The sequence below is a fragment of the Aulonocara sp. 'chitande type north' Nkhata Bay genome, linkage group LG3 (genome assembly GCF_057382095.1).
Source record: "Aulonocara sp. 'chitande type north' Nkhata Bay isolate Kocher_YH1m ecotype deep benthic linkage group LG3, A_spYH_male_GT1.1, whole genome shotgun sequence".
NCBI lineage: Eukaryota > Metazoa > Chordata > Actinopteri > Cichliformes > Cichlidae > Aulonocara > Aulonocara sp. 'chitande type north' Nkhata Bay.
The window spans coordinates 33,811,614-33,832,545 of NC_141346.1; the positions used below are offsets into that span (position 1 = coordinate 33,811,614).

Here is a 20,932-nt window from a genome sequence, read left to right on the forward strand (position 1 = left end):
TAAAAAGAAATGCTTTTTTCACTAACATAGACAAAAATATTTGAAGCTTCAGTTAATATGCAGGTTTGATGTGAAATGCGTCCTGGTAAAACACACGGATGAAATTTATCAATCACTTCAAAACATCTCAGATAAATTGGTTTGAATTTAACTTTGTGAGAGACAAAGAACAATTCATTATGGGCAAGGAAGGTCAAGGAAGATATATTTCCATATTGTTTTTCATGATGCAAACCACAGGGAAATATAACTTCCTTACCTTGAAAATCACTTCACTTGACCTCAATTCAAAGCAAATGTTAAATTTCATATTTGTCTGTAATATTTCTCTGAAGGCACCAACAGAGCTCGTCTTCTTTGGAAAATCATCAGAGAAATAAGTCATCAAACGAGAGAGATTATGAACCACAACAGAAAGCAAGCAGTCACACAGATATCATGTGAAAAGTAAAGATTAAATGAATCACATCAGTTTTACAGGCCGTAAGCCGCCTTTATCCAGCTATTGAAACAAACAGTGTGAACTATGGAGTACACGCCTCTTGTTTTTTGATATCTTTCTTTTCTGGACGTTTCCACCAGCTCATTTTTAGGTCGTCAGCCGTACTTCCCAACTCATTTTTGATCTGCACAACAGAAAAGAGAATTTACTGATTACACCACAAATTATAGTCTGTTATAGTTACATTTTAAATGAAATTTGACATGAAAGAGACACAGAAAAATGCAAATAAAGCATTTTTTTCTGGGAATATTAATCATCTAAGACTGTCTTAAAAACATCTGGAAGGTTTTTTCCTTAAAAAACAGTAAAGACACTTTACTAAGATTTCTTAACATAAGTTACCGAATTCATGATGGACTCCATCACAGCTGGGTCTTTCATGTCCACGGAGGAGTCGACAGCAGCCAGATTCACTTTCACCAAGAGCTTCCTCCAACTTCCTACTTTCTCACTGGGTGTCACACCTTCGGAGAGGGCATCTGGCCTCAAACATGGGGACATCCAATCACACTGTTAACATCTAATCAGCCCATGCCCTCTCACACTTTATCCTCCTCTCTCTAGCTGTCTGACTTTTCCACATCCATAATTTAAAACAAACTTTAAACTTCAAAATCACTTCGTTACATTTTCTTTTCTGTGTTAATCCTAACGTAGAAAATTCCATCACATTCGAACCTTAATTTACTTTACTTTCCGACAGAGCTGGTAATATTATGGAGTCCTCTTTAATTTTAGTAAACATTCCCATCATCATCATGAACACCAAAACATGGCCACTTCGAGTTCTAACAGCGATGATCATAAATGTGGATGCCTCAGACTCAAAACTAGCAACCAGTCATTTTAAAATAACAATAAAGTGTGTGCATTTTGTTTTGCACTTGTTCTATATATTTGGTTGCACTACTATAGTATATTGTAATATAACTGCAGCTACTTTTAACGACTCAAAGAGTTTCCACCGAAGACAGATATGCATGTAATTGATTTGTCACAGATTTAAAGTTAGATGCCGTTCTTGGCTATTTAATACAAACTATTTAACCTTCTGGTTGTACCTGTTTTAACTCATTTGCCCTTTACATTTTAAGTCTGTATCGTTTGATGTAAAAATAAGTTTTCTTTACAGTATTTGACATCTTGTGAATGACCAAGAATATATCTCACCTGAACAGATGACACTAGCGTCCTCAGAATGGTCACAGTCGTGGTTGCCAAATCCACTGTTGGGACAGTCAGTCAGAAAGTCTTCACTGCCTGAACAGGTCACTTCATCAAGCCATATTTCTCCAGTTCCTTCACCAAAGGAAGCGTTCTGAGGAGCTTCCAGTGCCGGTCCACAGTTTAACTGTCTGCAAACCACCTCAGCAGCATTTAAGTCCCAGCCATCATCACAGACTGTTCCCCAGATGTTATTGTGATAGATTTCAACTCTGCCAGAGCACTGAGTCAATCCAGACCCGGCTAATCTGATGTCTGAAAACAAAACATAGAGACCACAGATTGTTGAGAGAACATACAGGACACATAACTGAATTATAGAAAAGGAAAATCACACTCTAAAAGCGAACGTTTCTAACAGTATGAAGTTTTTAAAAGTACAACAGTCTACCCATAATTTTGATGGCATTTTGTTTAATGTGCATATTTTGTATAGCTAACACGCCTTTATTGTTAAAGTGGTAAAACAATCTCCAGACAATCCTTATTGCATGTATCATAAATTCTGTCAAGTACAAACTGAGGATTCAGATGTGATTTAATGTTAAATCACGCCTTTCAGAACACTCAAGGACACTGTACACAGTAGAAAAATAAAAGCAACATAAAAACAAACAGTTTACACAATCATAAAAGCATAAGACATAAAACAAATTTAAAATAGCAGAGTGGAGAGGTTATGTGGGATAAGCCATTTTGAACAAGTGAGTTCTGAGTTGGGACTTAAAGAGAGAGAAGGAAGTGATATTTCTTAAATCAGGAGGTAGGGAATTCCAGAGTCGAGGAGCAGAGCAGCTGAAAGCCCTGCTCCCCATGGTGGCAAGACAGGGGGAGGGGACAAAGAGAGAAAGGGAAGAAGAAGATCTGAGACACCGAGATGGGCTGGTGATCTGAACCAGATGAGAGAGATATGGAGGAGAGAGATGATGAATAGCCTTAAATGTGTACAAGAGTATTTTGAAATTGATACGATATTCGACCGGGAGCCAATGAAGCTGCTGCAAGACAGGAGTGATGTGGTGGATAGAAGGGGTCCTGGAGATGATACAGGCCGCAGAGTTCTGGACGCGTTGAAGCTTGTGGATGGACTTTTGAGTAAGACCAAAAAGAAGTGAATTACAGTAATCGATCCGGGACGTAACAAGGCTGTGGACAAGAATGGCAGTGGCATGTGGGGTGAGAAAAGGACGGAGACGATTAATGTTGCACAATTAAAAATATGCAGACCGAGTGACATTATTAATGTGTGAATTGAAAGATAGAGTACTGTGGAGGATGACACCCAAACTTTTCACAGAGGAAGAAACGAAGACCGGCGAGTTATTGATAGTAACAGAGAAACTGTTGGTTTCTGGATAATGTTGACTTAGTGCCTACCATGAGGAGCTCGGATTTGTTACTGTTGAGTTTGAGAAAATTAGAAGAGAACCATGAATTTAGTTTGGCTAAGCAGAGGGTGAGGGAGGATGGGGGAAGAGCAGAATCAGGTTTAGTGGACAGATAAAGCTGGGTGTCATCGGCATAACAGTGAAACTGGATATTGTATTTATGGAAAATGTGTCCAAGCGGAAGAAGGTAGATAATGAAAAGAAGGGGCCCCAGGACAGATCCCTGGGGCACGCCTGGTCAGAGGAAAGGGCTGAGAAGTAAAGGATTTGAGTTGAATAAACTGAGTGCGATCAGACAGGTATGATTTACCTGTCTGGCAATACTTATCAGCTAGCATTCCTCCAAAAATGTAAAACTACAAGGAAATGTTTGTCCTCTTACACTATGGTTGACACGCTTCCTTCCTTTTGTTAACGCTGGATTAAGTTAATAAACAGACAACAACAGAAAACAATGGCCCCCTTTTATCAACATTTTTAATGACAAAACTTCAAATTATGTGAGGTTGTTGTAGTAAAGTGGGAGGATTTCAACCTGCCCTTTTTCTCTGGGCTTGGAGTGGACACCAGGACTACAAACATGGATTTATCTGCCCTCCCAGTCTCAAACACAAACCATTTAACTTCTGTTTTATCTTTTTGAACTCATTTGGCCTTTGCATTTGAAGACTGTATCAGTAGTTGTAAAAAGAAGTTTTATTTACAGTATCTGACATCTTGTTGATGACCAAAAATATCCTGATTATGTTCACAGTGTTGTGCGGCATATAACTCTTGCATGAGACACAAAAACATAATGACCTAAAATATCTTCAGCATCTAAAAGTTTCTCACCTGTACAGATGACACCAGCATCCTGATCGTGTGCACAGGTGTTTGTTCCCCATCCACTGTTTTGACACTCAGTTAGAGAACTTTCACTTCCTGAACAGCCCACATTATCAAGCCAAATCTGTCCACTTCCTGCACCAAAGTAAGCCATCTGAGGAGCTCCTAGTGCCGGTCCACAGTTTAACTGTCTGCAAACCACCTCAGCATCATTTAAGTCCCAGCCATCACCGCAGATTGTTCCCCAGATGTTATTGTGATAGATTTCTACTCTGCCAGAGCACTGAGTCAATCCAGACCCGGCTAATCTGATGTCTGAAAACAAAACACAGAGACCACAGATTGTTGAGAGAACATACAGGACACATAACTGAATTATAGAAAAGGAAAATCACACTCTAAAGAGATTAATCCTTTGATGCATTACATGGTGCAAGGTTTTTCTCGACTATCGACCTGGCATGTGGCTATCATCAAGTGGCAGTTCACGAAAGGAAGAGGCACAAGACTGCTTTTACAACACCATTTGGGTTGTTTGAATATACCAGATTGCCCTTTGGTGTGTGTAATGGTCCAGCCACTTTCCAAAGACTCATGCAGGCCACTATGAGTGACTTAATCCTTCAGATTATGTTTGTGTACCTAGATGACATATTAGTCTACTCATCAACTTTTGAAGACCATTTGGCACATCTTCAGACACTGTTGCAGAGACTCAGGGAAACTGGGCTGAAGGTTAAGGTGGAGAAATGTCGTTTTCTCCAATCTAGTGTACGCTTTTTGGGTCACCAGATCTCAGCTGAAGGGATCGGTACGGACCCAGACAAGATAGCTGCAGTGAGGCAGTGGCCAGTACCCACCACAGTTAAAGAGCTGAGATCCTTCCTGGGATTTTGCAGTTATTACAGGAGATTTCTCCATGGATTTTCGCAGCTGGCAGGTCCTTTGCACGATCTGATTAATGCATGGGCCAAGGAGGACAGTCTAGCTAAATATAAAAAATTGCTTGAAAGTGTGTGGACGCCATCTTGTCAAGAGTCATTTGAACAGCTGAAAGAGAAGCTCACAAGTGCCCCCCTACTTGCTTATGCTGATTTCTCACTGCCATTTGTTGTTGAGACAGATGCCAGCAGTTTAGGACTGGGAGTAGTTCTTTATCAGGTGCAGGGTGGCAGGAAACGTGTTATAGCATACGCCAGCCGAAGGTTGAGAAATGCAGAGAGAAATGACAGAAATTATAGTAGTATGAAATTAGAGCTCCTCGCCCTTAAATGGGCTTTGTCTGAGAAGTTTAGGGGGTATCTCTTAGGCTCCAAATTCACAGTTGTGACAGATAACAACCCCCTCTGCCACCTGAACTCAGCAAAGCTGGGAGCCATCGAACAGCGCTGGGTTGCCCAGTTAGCGCCATTTGACTTTGAGGTGCAGTATCGTCCTGGTCGGTGTAACACAGCAGCCGATACCCTCTCTAGACAGCCATTAGCAGGGGAGCCCCAGCCTGCAGGAGGTGAGGAGGAGTTTGATGGATGCATATGCATCTGTAACCTAGTCATCAGAGGGACAACGCTAGGCCTGGACTTAGTAAGTGCAGGTGTAAAATGTTGTCAGGTGAGGCAGGCCCGGGTCACAGCAATTGAGCAAGACACCCATTTTACTGATTCCCAAGGGAATACACCCACTCTGCCAGGGTATTCTAAGGAAGAGTTGCGACAGTTTCAGAGCTCTGACCCTACTATCAAGTCCTTTAGGCAGTTTTGGGACAAAAAGAAGAAACCCACACACCAGCAGAGGAAAGGTTTGGCTAAGTCTGTGATTTCTCTGCTCCGGCAGTGGTCACGTATCATAGAGTTTATTGGATTGTTGTATCGGGTCATTGAGGATGGACATTTGGGGAGGTGTCAGCAGCTCCTTTTGCCAGCTTGTTTAAGAGAAGCTGTACTGGGGAGTGTGCATGATCAGATGGGGCATCAGGGGGTGGAGCGGACCCAGAATCTGTTATGACAGAGATGTTTTTGGGTTGGTATGTATGAAGAAGTGTAGCAGTGGATTAAGAAATGCTACAGATGTGTGCTTACTAAGTTGCCACAGCCCAAGATTCATGCCCCTGTCAAGTCCTTTCTGGCCACTAGACCTCTTGAAGTGGTTGCAGTAGATTTTAGCGTGTTGGAGCCAGCCTCAGATGGACGGGAAAATGTGTTGGTGGTTACAGATGTTTTCACCAAGTTCACACAAGCTTTCCCCACACGCGACCAGAAAGCTGATACAACTGCTAAGATTTTGCTCAGAGAGTGGTTCATGAGGTATGGTGTACCAGAGAGGTTACATTCTGATCAGGGCAGAAATTTTGAAAGTGATGTGATTCATGAACTGTGCAAGTTATATGGGGTTAAAAAAGCCGTACTACACCACATCATCCCCAAGGTAATGCACAATGTGAACGTTTCAATAGGACACTTCATGACCTATTGCGTACCCTCCCACCAGACAAGAAACGCCGTTGGCCTGAGTATTTGGCAGAGTTGGTCTATGCATACAATGTGACTCCCCATGCCACCACAGGTCACTCGCCGTATTACCTCATGTTTGGAGTGCACCCCCACCTTCCTGTAGATGCTTTACTAGGTCAGGAGCAGGTGCTTGATGAGAGACATGACTGGCTGGTTGTGCATCAGCAGCGCTTAAATGAAGCACATAACAGAGCAAGGCAGTACACGGAGCAGAAAGCAGCAGAAAGGCTTGAGCTGGACAAAACCCGGGTCTATTGCCCCCCTGTTGAAGTAGGTCAGTTAGTTTATCTGCAACACTGGCCCCAAGGCAGGAACAAAATTCAAGACGCCTGGAGCCCTGGGGTTTATAGGGTTGTCGAAGTCCAGGGCAGCACACATGCGGTGGAGCCTGTGGAGGGTGGGCCAGTAAAACGGGTTCACAGAGCTAACCTTAGACCTTGTATTGGCCCAATTCCTGCACCCAGGAAAAAGAAAAATAATGAATCCCCTGTGGTAGCGGGTCCTATGACAGAAGAGAAAACAGGCTGTTCAGATTCAGATCCTGAGTATGTGTTGTTCGAAGAAACCTCATACCCAATTGCAGAGCAGGGGTCTGATGAAGACAGGGAAGCAGTTCAAAGCAGTGGCATTTCAGAGTCTGTAAACACTGATGATGCTCGTGTTACTGCACCGTCTGCCTCTGAGCAGGTGTCCACACCAGAGACAGTTGCTACTGAAACCAACAGGGATATTGGGGTCATTACACCAACACCAGTGCCCCGTCGGAGTCAAAGAGCTAATGCTGGAGTGCATTCAAACCCTTAACATGTCCCTGTATCAGCATGTCATGCCATCACTTTGAGCCCGGAGATACTGTCTCAGTTATTGACTAATATGGGTACTGCCCTCTTTAAAGAAGCAGTGCATTAGTTGAGATATACCAATTGAGTCACCGGGGACGTTGACTCTTAAGCAGGGGAGAATGTAGCCAGGTGGAAGGTCGATATTGTGGGACATGCCACTGGATGGCGCTGTTTCTTTTGGGGTACCCCTGAGAGCTCAAGGGATCATGGGGATCTACAGAGACATTCACGGGAGTGCTAGCTTGCATTGGTTTTATGTGGGTGTGCAATGCCTTTTTTCGCTGCGTGATCTGTTTTAAATGCAAAGTGTGGAACAGTTAAGACACCAGGAGTTGCTGCAACCAACTTCGCCGTTCATCTCAGAGGGATCTATATTCCGCTTTCTGCTGAATTAATGCACTGAGAAGCCACTACAGTTATTTTTGCACTGCTAAGTTTGTTTTATTTATGTATGGGTTTATATCAGACACAAAATGACGCTAGACGTCCTTGAGTTCCAGATGCTGATAAAGTTGGGGAAATAACCTGCAGTAGCAGTGGGTTACCAGTGCACAAAGCTGTTACTGGATAAGAACTGTCTGTAACAATTTTATTTCTTTATTTTTACAACCTTTTTTATTTTCTTCTGAGCGCTTACTTTATCATTCAGATTAAAAGATAATCTGTGTTCTGGGCTGGTTAATTTAGCCAGGCTACATATATATTGGTTGCACTACTATAGTATATTATAATATAACTGCAGCTACTTTTAACGACTCAAAGAGTTTCCACCGAAGACAGACATGCATGTAATTGATTTGTCACAGATTTAAAGTTAGATGCCGTTCTTGGCTATTTAACACAAACTATTTAACCTTCTGTTTGTACCTGTTTTAACTCATTTGCCTTTTACATTTTAAGTCTGTATCGTTTGATGTAAAAATAAGTTTTCTTTACAGTATTTGACATCTTGTGAATGACCAAGAATATATCTCACCTGAACAGATGACACTAGCGTCCTCAGAATGGTCACAGTCGTGGTTGCCAAATCCACTGTTGGGACAGTCAGTCAGAAAGTCTTCACTGCCTGAACAGGTCACTTCATCAAGCCAAATCTGTCCACTTCCTGCACCAAAGTAAGCCTTCCGAGGAGCTGCTAGTGCCGGTCCACAGTTTAACTGTCTGCAAACCACCTCAGTATCATTTAAGTCCCAGCGATCATCACAGACTGTTCCCCAGCTGTTATTGTGATAGATTTCTACTCTGCCAGAGCACTGAGTCAATCCAGACCCGGCTAATCTGATGTCTGAAAACAAAACACAGAGACCACAGATTGTTGAGAGAACATACAGGACACATAACTGAATTATAGAAAAGGAAAATCACACTCTAAAAGCGAACGTTTCTAACAGTATGAAGTTTTTAAAAGTACAACAGTCTACCCATAATTTTGATGGCATTTTGTTTAATGTGCATATTTTGTATAGCTAACACGCCTTTATTGTTAAAGTGGTAAAACAATCTCCAGACAATCCTTATTGCATGTATCATAAATTCTGTCAAGTACAAACTGAGGATTCAGATGTGATTTAATGTTAAATCACACATTTTTATGAATAGAAACATCGAAACATTTACACTCATTGAGATATTAGCTTTTTCTTTAAAAAACATGTTACAAACAGCTTTAACACAGGATTACACTGGGAATTATTTGTCCTCTGTAACTATGTTTATATCATACAAATGATAAAATGTTAAGACTTAAAATTTCACAATGACAACTCTTAAACAATCAGGACACCCTAATTTCCTGTTGTCAACATTTAATTCTGTTAACAAACCACAACCACACAATTAGAAAAAAAAGAAAGAAAACATTTGCTTCTCAGCATCCTTGATGACAAAACTAAATTTGTATGCATTTTCTAACAATTTGTTATACAAATGAAAGTGTCCTGTGTTGAAGATTTTTTTAAGGAGCCATAGATCACAAAGCAAAACTAAATAATAATGCAACACCTAAACTTCGGTACAGGTGACCAGTGTTGGTCAAGTTACTTGAAAAAAGTAATCAGTAACTAATTACTGATTACTTCCCCAAAAAAGTAATCCTGTTACTTTACTGATTACTTATTTTCAAAAGTAATTAATTACTTAGTTACTTTTTAAAAACACGATTTACAATCTGAAGAGGTGATAAAGCGATAGATCTTTCAGCCCAATTCTACTTTTTCTGCATAATCCATCATACAAAATGTAATCAAATGGAAAAGTCTCTTTTTTTAACTTGTTTTATCAGTTTTAATCTTTTAACTTTATGCATCAAGCAAAAATTTAATTATATGCAACACTCTCTGACTTGAATAAATTAGTTTAACATTTAAACTTATTTTCTGCACATTCCAGCACATAAAATAAAATATTTTTTGTGTTTACACTCACTCTTTCAAATAGATGCAAGTAAAACACAGCAGAAAATAAATAAAGTCACAGACTAGCGGTCCTGTTGCTCTATTTTCACCTGTAAAGCAGGACTGGAGTAGGCGGAGGTTTACCCTGGTGCAGGTGTGCCGCGGTCAGTTGAAGAATCCACGAGTTTGTCTGTGAATTTCCCATTACGTCGTTGCGCACTCGGTGCTTGCTTGGACGTTTAGGGTTTTTTTTCGCTATAAAAAGAAGTTTTCTTCCCACGCACAACGGACGCTAATGTTTTTGTCACTTTTTATGGAATCAAACTCAAAGTAAGGTCAGTACTTCCACGCTTTAAACGCTGCACGCTCATACTCTCTCCCACAATCGATATATGATCCATTGTTGATCTGCACACAGCTGTTGTCACCAACGGCGCACTCGGTTACATCACTGTCATGAGACATTCTCGCAAAAAATCACAGTTTTAGTAACGCAGTAACGCAGCGTTCCTACGGGAAAGTAACGGTAATCTAATTACCGATTTTGCAATAGTAATCCCTTACTTTACTCGTTACTTGAAAAAAGTAATCAGATTACAGTAATGCATTACAAGTAACGCGTTACTGCCCATCTCTGCAGGTGACACTCCCAAAACTAGTGTTTTGGAAACGGTGCTGCTACAGGACCTGTTTAGCTACAAACGTCACCCATCACTATCAGGTAACTTTACATGATTTTTCTGTAATGTTTGGTAATTTAAACATGTCCCTACTATAACATCTATGAAAAGGAGAAGATTTACAGTAATTGTGGCTGGTGATGACTGATAAAAACTATAGTCTGACAGATTATTAATACTTGTTGCTAATCCAATTCCAGCAAAGATCCTGTGTAAAATGTAAATGAAAATGCAATTTAACAATGCCTGTAATCTTAGGTCCTTCAGGCAGCGCTTCATTAAAAGCAGGGATCATGGAAAACACTTCATGAGCTCAGAAATATTTGAACTTTGACATCTTTCTCTGTGAACAGAGTTCTCCATCCACAAATGCGAGTTAAAGCTGTATGAATCAGAGACGAATCCACACTTCAATTCAATTTAATGCAATGTTAGGGCCAAATCACACCACTCATGCGTTTTCTACATTCTATTGTAAATACAATTTGGGTGTATTAGATTTACAAATTATTTATTTGTTTTATCATAAAATTAAAAGTAATTTTATTGATATTTTTTATTTAAAAGCAACATTTTAAAAATAGCCCTAAAAACTAAGTCAGACAGAAAAAGAGTTTAATTCTGAATCACAAAACCGAAAACTTCTAAATCTGAATTATGACAGATGATTCAAAGTGGACTTAAAACACTACATGTATAAAGGCTAATTTACGCCATTGAGCCCTGCCCTCAAAAACTGACATGGATGCAATTCTGTCTGTGAACCTGGATTTAAGACATAACAGTTTTTCTGTCAAAAAACAAGGATGTAGTGTCTACTTTCACTCTCTTATTTTGGAGTTATTGGTTCTGCTATTAGCTATCATAAACAAATGTAGACCTATTGACCACAGCTGACCAACGAATATGGTGACGTTACATTCTGCACTGACAGAAGATGGTGCCGAACATGTTCTAAAAACTTCAAGTTTAAGGACTTATTTCTTAAATCCATTTATGCAGACAGTGTTACAAGGGTCCATGATGTAAATTAGCTTATAAGTTTTTCATGTGTACTTTAATTGCATGCTTAAATGCAAACCTGGAGAGAACTAAGAAAACGTGTGTGTGTGTGTGAGAGAGAAACACAAAAGGAGGAGAGAAAAGTTTTCTTCTTTTCCAAGTAGTACAGAAATTTAAATAAGCAATGCGTGGCACAAATGAGGACAGTGCTATCTATTACCTTTATAATAGCTTTTTTATATATAGCTTATATATAAAAGTGTCTCGAGCCAACTGTTGTTGGGATTTAGCACTATATGAATAAAATAGAATTGAGTCAAACTGAATCTATTTATTGTGTAGCTCAGAGGAAACAAACAGGGTTGAAATCAAACTTGAAACTTGAAGTTGTTAAATTGTTCTTGGATACTTACCAAACAGCTGTGAATGACCATCTGCAAAGTGGAACATAAAATAAATATGTTAAACCAGGGACTGGTTTGCATTAGGAAGCGTGTTTCAAAGAGAACGGAAATATGTGAAAGTTCAACTTGGATCTGTTCTCTAATCATTTATGTCTCGGCACTTTCAGAATTGCTGATGTGAACATTTTGGTGAAAGGTTCAGATTATAGTGATGTGGAATTTGTCAACACATTTTGGTTTCTTACTAACCAAACAGCAAGGGGAAACAAATCTAAACATTTAGTGAAAAAGGAGTTTTATGATTTACACCACCTGACTGTGTACACTAAGTTTAAAACATGTAGTACTATAATGACCAGTTTCAACATTATAACAATATTATAGCTGCAGTGAACATTAGTAACCATTGAGAAAGTTTTATAAACACCAGGGACAACTTTACAGTTATGATCCAGATAATTTCACTGGCCAACAAACCTGTTATTAACCAGTTTAGTAGATATTGTTAAAGGTAAACTAAAACGTCCTCGTTATTGTTACTATTGATTAATAAAGTGTTATTGAATTCAGCACTGCCAGTCACAAGGTAGTTGCTTTCTACTGACTTTCTATTTGTCAGTATAAAAACACTATTACTTGTTTTATTTTGTCTTTTTAAAGTAATATGTATTACTTTTTTTCCTTGGCCTTTAAATCACAATGAGCTTGTACCGCTTTTATTTGTCTTATTTCCTACTCAAATCTTCTCATTTAATGCTTATTTTTCTTAATTTTTCAAATTTCAATGTTTTTTTTTAAATCATGTCTTCCTTCCTCTTTTTGTTATCTTAAATGTACTGCACCTTGGTCAATAGTTGTTTTAAATGAGCTATATAAATAAATTTGACTTTAACTTAGACTACGTAAAAGAAAATTAATGCATTGTAATAATAATGTATTTAATTCTTTGACCTGGTCAGGTGGATTTAAATGAGAGTTCCTTCTTTGATCCATTTTGACTCACATTCCCATGTTGTGTCAGCCTACAAGCAGGTTCACAAGTTTGTTTGTATCTAAAGAACACATTTTTATCTGCAATAGTCTTTAAAGAGGTGCAGTTGAACTTGTAATAAACGACACAATGAGAAAATATTAAATAAAAATAAAACTTCTTTCTCACCTTTGCATAAAAGAATAGTTACCACAGAGAAACAGGAGACAAACAGTTGGAGAGCCATTTCTAACCACACCTGATTTAATTTGACTTATTAAATTCAAATAACCACATGCCAAGCTCCACCCACTGTCATATGCTGTGGGAGTGTCGGGTCGGGTGTGGTCCAGGTTCCTGTTGTCCGTCCCCTGGGGTGGAGTTGGCCTGCTCATCACCTGCTTCCAATTTCCAGGGCTCCATCTAGAGGGTTTTTAAGCCAGCACTGCCTGCCACTCCTCGCCAGTTTGTCCTGCTACCACCCGTGGTAAACTTGGCCTCCTCTGTGCTCGGACTCTGTGTGCCTGGATCGTGGGTTAATGTGTTCTCCGTCTCCTGTATTCTCCAGATTCATCACCCGTCGTACTCACCAGCAGCGCTGGTTCTGTTTCCGTCCCGTTGTACAGTCTGCCCAGAACCCTAGGACCACATCTTCTTCTCAGCCTGCCCTCCAGCCCATACTTCAACTTCCCTGGACACCTTGGAACCTGGACCAGCCTCCCCACACTCTCCACCATCCCTGGAACGCTCCCACGGCAACCCCTTCCCCGCCTAATAGCCAGTGTTTTCAAGTAAGCACAAGACTCTCCTCTAGTACCACTCACCTCTGCCCTTTAATTGGTTCCCATTCAGTAAAACCCCTCTCCTGTGTTTGCAGAAGTTCCCGCCCGTGTTCTCCCTGTGTTCTACGTCCGTTTCTCCGCCCTCGGGCCTCCCTCAGTTCCTGCGAATGATTTCTGTTAGACCCAGTCTTGTTTAAGTTCCTTTTCCTTTCAATAAATTGTACATAGTACGAGCAATTGAGTCTGCTCTTGAGTCCACTGCATCCTTGTTTGTGACACCCACAGGCTGATGTGTGACCTTCCCATCACAAACAATATACCAAATCAAAGAACGTATCAGTCTTTGAGGACACTGACTTTTTAAATAAAAGCTCTCCATCAGGTAAAAAGCATCAGTAGAAAATTAAATTACTGTTTTTGATTACTGATTAACTAAATGACTCAAAAAGGAAAACTATGTGATTGGCTGTGCGTGGACATTGACAGTGGATATTGGAAATTGACACAGTGACATGCGGTGAATTTTCCCAGTACACACGCAAACACAGAGCTGAAAATAACAAGTGGTGGAAGCATTTTCAAACCATCCCCTTTAGAAAAGAAACAATAAAACACTATGAAAACACCTCAGCACGCGTAAAAATATTATTGGACTAATGTGCATAAAATATTAACAGCAAACATCAGCTGAATTAAAAAAGTTGAACATTGTGTAATATGGTTAACTGTCAGTATCTATAGGGTATTCAAATATAAGTGAAAAATGTAGGGGAAGTGTTGGCAGAACACAAAAACATACACCGTCTTTATATTTTTTTCTTGTTTGCAATTTGTCTCCCTGCAGCTATGTAAATATGTAAATACGCTAACAGAAAAGTGAGATGAGCCGTGTGGAAATAATAAAGGAGGATCCAATCGCAGGCAGTAGTGAAGGTGTGAAGGTGGTTTATTGAACACAAAAATAAGAATGGGCAAACGGCAAACGGAGAACTAAACTATACTGGGACAACTAAACTACTGAACCTGAACAAGAACACGAACCTGAACATGAAGGAAGACGGAAGATGGTATATGACGGTGACAGCAGGGAGAACACACGAAAGGAACATGGTAGATACACAGACGGACCAGCAACTACAAAGACAGAAGACACGACTTAAAAAAATGACACATGGAACTAGACCTATACTAAGCAGACACGACCGAAGAACAAATCCTTAAACAAGAACAAACAGACACAAAGAATTCTAATAACAATAATAATAATAGCACCCGAAAACACAACAATCATACAAAAATAAACCAAAACATCAGAACTCAAACTACTGGGTCGAACCGACCCAGAACCGTGACAAAATCACATTTTAAAACACATTCAATTTCCACCTATTACAAGGTTAATGTATAAGGGTTCATGGTTAATCACACAGTCATATCATGTGGTAAGTAAAATAATTAAAATTTACTTGCTCATTTGGAAGTTAGGCCAACCCTGTCATGACTGGTGGGTGGTCGGAACTGGATAGTGTAATGAAAAGACTACACACCTTTGTCGCAAGTTCGATTCCCGCCCGGTATCCAATAAGGGTGCTGGCTTGACCACCACCCCCCCCCCCCCCCCCCCCCATGCTAAAAGCCCAACTCTGGAACGGTGCGGCTACGTGTGCAGCTTGGACACAAGCATTTCACTACATGTTGTACACTGTATGACTGTGTATGTGTGACATATGTGTTAAATACTTTTGAATTTCACCCAAAACACATTTTTTTTGGATTAAATATGTGATTTTGCATCTCAATCTCCTACCTGTGTGATCTGAGTCTGTGTGCGTTCGTGTGTGTGTGTGTGCGCTGCGTGGTGACGTAGGCGCGTGCATGTGTGCCCCGGTCACAGCTCCTTTCAGCATGGCCGGAGGTAAGTCACTGCCACGTTGCTCTCAGCTAATTAAAGTTTGTTCAGATCCCAAGCTGCCATGTGAATACAGCCGAACCGCCGCGTTTTTGTTTGTCATTAAGAGACTCATTCGGGATAAGTTTTGTGGAGGGCGGAGTTCACTAATATACGCTTATAATGAGTTTTAGCCGAGAACGCAGCTGAAATGCTAGCATGCTAAGTTAGCCTGATCGCTAGAGGCTTGTGAGTGTACTCGCGGCAGTCTTTTTTTTAACAGCGTGCACTCTTTTTTTCCTTCGTCAGGAGAGGTGTACTGGCAGTCGCGTGACACACAGAACAGACACATATTTCTGTGTTGCAGGTATGGAGATGTTCTCATGTTTTGGAGATGCAGTCTTTCATTCATTATTTTTATAAGTACAGTGTTGTATTGCCTGTTAGATGGCGGTTATTAATATAATTGTACTGAAGTATAATGTTTGAACTATAAGTACCAGAATATTGGGTCCTGGTTATTGAATTGTATTTATCTGACTGTTTATTTGTTTTTGAATTATTTTGTTTATTGTTCTTATAAGTTGTTTTTGATGTTTTTTTAGTGACATATTATTTATTTTGTGCTTTTTGTTTTTGAGAGCTTAAGTTAATGTTTTAAAACAATTTGTTGTATTTTATTTATTATATTATTGTAGTGTTAATGAAGCTGCAGGCACAGCTCCTTTCAGCATGGCCGGAGGAGAGGTGTACTGGCAGTCGCGTGACACACACAGAACAGACACATATTTCTGTGTTGCAGATGTGCAGTAAAGAGCCAAAGACCCAGTACTGTCTCCTGCCTCTTACTTTCACGCCAGAACACAACGCATTGACGGGCGTAACACATGAACGGGTTACATATGTGACAATAAAGCTTGCTTGTTGCTGTTCAGTTTGAATTCTTGTTTATCATTAGCCTCTCCTTTTGTTTAATATATAGATTTGATTGTGATGTATTCTGTAGTATCAGTTCTTATTATACTTTGTTACTAGTTACCAGTTGTGTTTATAGAGTTTAATTAGCATTAACAGAGCTCCCCCCATCTCATCCTTCTGTCTTCCCCTCTGCTAAGTTCACTTATGTCCTGTCTGTCTCTTTTTCAGTGCGGTTGTTATTCATTCCCCGATTTACATGGGTAGACATTTGTTTCCTGTCTTTTGCATTTAATTTTACTTCTCCTTCTATCCCATTGTTGTTGTCTCCATGATTACTGTTTTTTGTATGAATAATGACGTCTTTCCCTCAGTCCTTGCCTTAGTATCCTGTTTATTTTCCTGTCTCGTCCTCTTTGCGTTCTTCAGGCTCTTTTGGGTAATTTCCATCTGTTCATACAGTTTGTTATTTTGCTTTTAGTAACTTGGCAACAGTCAAAAGCCTCTACATTTTCCACACAGTCTTTAATCCCTGCATATAGTGACAAATCGAGATATTCCTCAGAGGTGTATTTGTAAGCATATATCATGTACTTCATTATTTTTGCACCACTACTAGCAATAAAGTACCTTATAAAGTGGCTGATGTGTGTGTATAACTAAATATCAAATATGAGTTTTGCTGAATGCTTGTCTGGAAGTTTTTAACAGCTGCTTTTTAGTAAAAAACAAAACAAACAACAACCCTTAAGTTAACTCATTCACTGCCATTGACGTCTATAGCCGTCAATGGCAGTGAATGAGTCAATGGGTTTAACTCATTCACTGCCAATGGCTGGCAGTGAATGAGTTAAGCTAATAATGCTTAGAATTAATTCTTTTGTATTCCAGTTTATTTCACTCTCCCCCTGAACTGTCTTGCAAGTATACACCTCACTGGACTCATCATAACTGAGCATCGAGTTGTGTTAAACAAACACATCTCCTTGTTCTTAAAGAGTCCTTACCTTTAGCAACCATCATCCTTCAGTGCTGAGTTACGTCCTCTAACAGTTTGCATATTTTTTTCCTTTGTCTTTTACTCTCAACAGCAACATCCTGATTTAATTTCCCAATGCAAATCTCTGTGCTGTTCTGTGCAATGCAATTCTTAAGATTCTGCTACTTCTCAGTGTCAAGCTGACCCTACTGAATGGAAGACTTCATATTGTCTTACTCTGTCTCCATATAATCCTTCACATATAAAACCTGTTGCTGTACCAGTTTTGTTTTATGACACAATATTCTCACATATATAACTTGTTTATATAAATACCATTAACAAAAACATACAGACTGCTGTCATAGAAATACAGAGCTGTGTTTCATGGTGAAGGTGAATGTTTTACTCTGGAAATTACAATAAAGGAGATGAAAGAAGATGCCGCAGACGTGTGAACTTAGTTGTATAATGCAGTGAAGACGAGTCGGTGTCACAATGAGACTGGGCCATGTGAAATCACCATCATGTTTGACAGAGGGGAGCCGGGGGAAGGCAGCTGCATTCATATACAAGTTTCGACATGACTTGGAAGACCACGGAGTGTGTACTTCATAGAGCTCAGTGAAATTAAATATAAAAATAACCCATTTAAAATCCTGTCTCTCTTTTTTCCTGTAAGACAAAAAAATGCCCCCTTCCCTGCAACTGCTATAAAACCCCCCCGATGTAGTAGTATTTTCTTTTTATTTATTTTTTGCCAAGAATCAAGTATTTATTCTCAGTGTCTCGGTGATCTCTTATTTCTGCTGGTCACCTGTGCCTCAGTATTATTCCACAACTTAGACACTCACATTACTCACACTCTCATGAAACATACATATAGGGACTTGGGGGTGGGGACACTAAATGGCATCCAGGGGACGAAATGTTTATTCAGCCTCACCTCTGGTGCTGATGCCCACCTCTTAATTTTAAATCCATGTAGACACTGAGGGTTTTCAGGAGGGGCCGTGCTGACACCTGCTGTTATCTGGGCTGTTGGCACCATGTTGGCACCTGGGAGTATAAAGTATGTATGGGGGAGTGTCAGTGTGTCTACTGCATTCATTTCTGTCTGCCAACAGACCCAGGGTCCAGTTCTGTCTGCTGAACTGGGCCCCCTGGGTCTGTTGGCTTCATGTCCTGGGGGGCAGGGCTTTGGCTTCCCACACTAGACGCTTACATGGAGAAACCTTATGAATAAAAGCGTGCTCACACGGACAGGTATACAAACAGGTACACACAAACACGATCACTATCACTCACTATCTTGTATTATTAGTACCTAGTGCTATTCAGTAATGTTTATTATTTATTATTTACTGTTATTAATTCATATTTTGGTTGTTGCCTTGGTTTCTCTGCTGTGTTGTTTTCAGCAGTTGTTGAAGCTGATTTTCATTGTTTCTTCTCTCTCACACCATTATCCCCCATCAATAGCAAAACACACTTAGTTTAGTAGCATGGCACTCTTGTAGCAAAAAAGTGTTACATTTTGCTTCATGCTCTGAACGGTAGCACCACCTGGTGGCCAAATATAAAAACTCAAACTTTAAGGTGAGTAGTCCTAAATAAAATTAAATACTATTAAATGTGGGATCAAAAATGTCATTTTTAAGGTTTTTTATTTGGGCCTTTTTTGGCCTTTTGGTCATTTTAGGATAAAATGTGGCGACTTCTCTGTAGCTTAGCCATTTGAAGCTAATTTCTGAAATTGAGACAAAAATTCTATTTAAAAAAAAATATATATTATCTGGTAAATATGAACTCTATTCATTCAGCACAGCCAAAATTCCATGAACATAAAAAATGGCATGACATGGAAATTTGTGCCACTCCGTAAGAGTGCCCTGCTGACCACCACTATAGCAGTCATAATTCCTACATTTAAAGTCCCTACGCTCACCTCCACATTCCCATCTTTCCTTTTTAACATACCTTCCCTCACTCTCTTTATCTTTGGCCAACAGTAGAGGGTTTCCATCAGCACCCTTGTAGCTAACTGGAGGTGGTCTCTGTCAACCCTGGTCTTAACTGATCCAGTGTAAAAGTGTCCGTGATTATGATCCGCATATTTGATTTGTCCAAGATTTTACAGTGAGTGCTATTCTTAAAACTTCTCTGCCTTGTGGCCAGTGGCCATGGCGGGATTTTCTATGTGAAAAACAGTGATGAGTGAGATTGTACTTTTTGGTTAGGCTATTCTTTATGAACAGAGCTACTGAAGCTCTGAGATTACACACAGAAAGGCTAAGACAGACACAGTGAGTATCAGACAAAGGGCTGCGTATGAATCTGTATGAGTATGAATTCTGGAATGCGAAGCTTTTGCTGTGTTGTAAATAGTTTTGTTGTGAGAAGCCATTTTCTTTTGGAGCCTTTTCTCCTGCTTTTGGTTAGGGAGGCAGGTAAGAAACCTGTATTTTCTTTTGGGGGTTTTGTTTGTTGTTTTGGCCATGCTCACCCTGACGCCCGCTACCTTTTGGGACTTAATAAACTGACTGGATATTGTAAATCTGTGGCAGTTTTTGGTTCGTCTTCCTTGAGAGCAGAGAGTGTGGGGGCATTTTCCTTTTTTTATTATTTTTTATTTTCCTTGTGTCGCACACTGATTTCCCCTGGGCTGGGGTGTAACAAATGTAACATGCTTTTTTTCCACTAATAAAGAGAAAAATATTCAAAGCTTTAATTAATATACAGGTTTGAACTGAAATGGGTCCTAGTAAAACATACAGATGCATTTTATTTGATAGTTTTTCAGTCAATTCTCAAATAAAGTGGTTTGACTTTCAATTCTGACTTTGTGACAGACAGAGAAAAATTATTTACGGACAAGGAAGGTCAAGGAAGATATATTTCCATATGTTTTGTTTTTCATGATGCAAACCAAATGGAAATATAACTTCCTTACATTGAAAATCACTTCACTTGACCTCAATTCAAAGCAGATGTTAAATTTCATATTTGACTGTAATATTTCTCTGAAGACACCAACTGAACTTGTGTCCTTTGGAAAATCATCACAGAAATAAGTCATCAAACGAGAGAGATTATGTTTGTTTAACAACTAAATGTACCACAACAAAAAACAAGTAAACATGCAGATATCATGTGAAAAGTAAAGATTAAATGAATCACATCAGTATTACAGGCTGTAAGCTGCCTTCATCCATCTATTCAAACAAACAGTGTGAACTATGGAGTACACATCTCTTGTTTTTTGATATCTTTCTTTTCTGGAAGTTTCCACCAGCTCACTTTTAGGTCACCAGTCGTACCTCCCAGCTCATTTTTGATCTGCACAACAGAAAAGAGAATTTAATGATTACACCACAAATTATAGACTGTTATTGTTACATTTTAAATGAAATTTGACATGAAAGAGACACAAAAACTGCTAATAAAGCAGTTTTTCTGGGATCGTTCATTACCCAAGACTGTCTTAAAAACATCTGGAAGGTTTTTTCATTAAAAAACAAGTATAGACACTTTACTAAGATTTCTTAACATAAGTTACCGAATTCATGATGGACTCCATCACAGCTGGGTCTTTCATGTCCACGGAGGAGTCGACAGCAGCCAG

At 39.6% G+C, this 20,932-nt stretch overlaps 1 protein-coding gene across 1 annotated transcript in view; it reads right to left on the reverse strand.

The window, feature by feature from the left end:
• Positions 1-89: 89 nt before the first annotated feature.
• LOC147335260 (scavenger receptor cysteine-rich domain-containing protein DMBT1-like) overlaps positions 90-20,932 on the reverse strand; it is a 48,292-nt gene continuing 27,449 nt past the window's right edge. The window contains exons 8-12 of the mRNA XM_086286050.1: positions 8,271-8,579; positions 3,952-4,260; positions 1,676-1,984; positions 848-984; positions 90-626 (exon numbers count right to left, since the gene is read on the reverse strand). Coding sequence (XP_086142176.1) covers positions 525-626; positions 848-984; positions 1,676-1,984; positions 3,952-4,260; positions 8,271-8,579 — 1,166 coding nt within the window. The 3' untranslated portion in view covers positions 90-524. The remainder of the gene's footprint in view (positions 627-847; positions 985-1,675; positions 1,985-3,951; positions 4,261-8,270; positions 8,580-20,932) is intronic.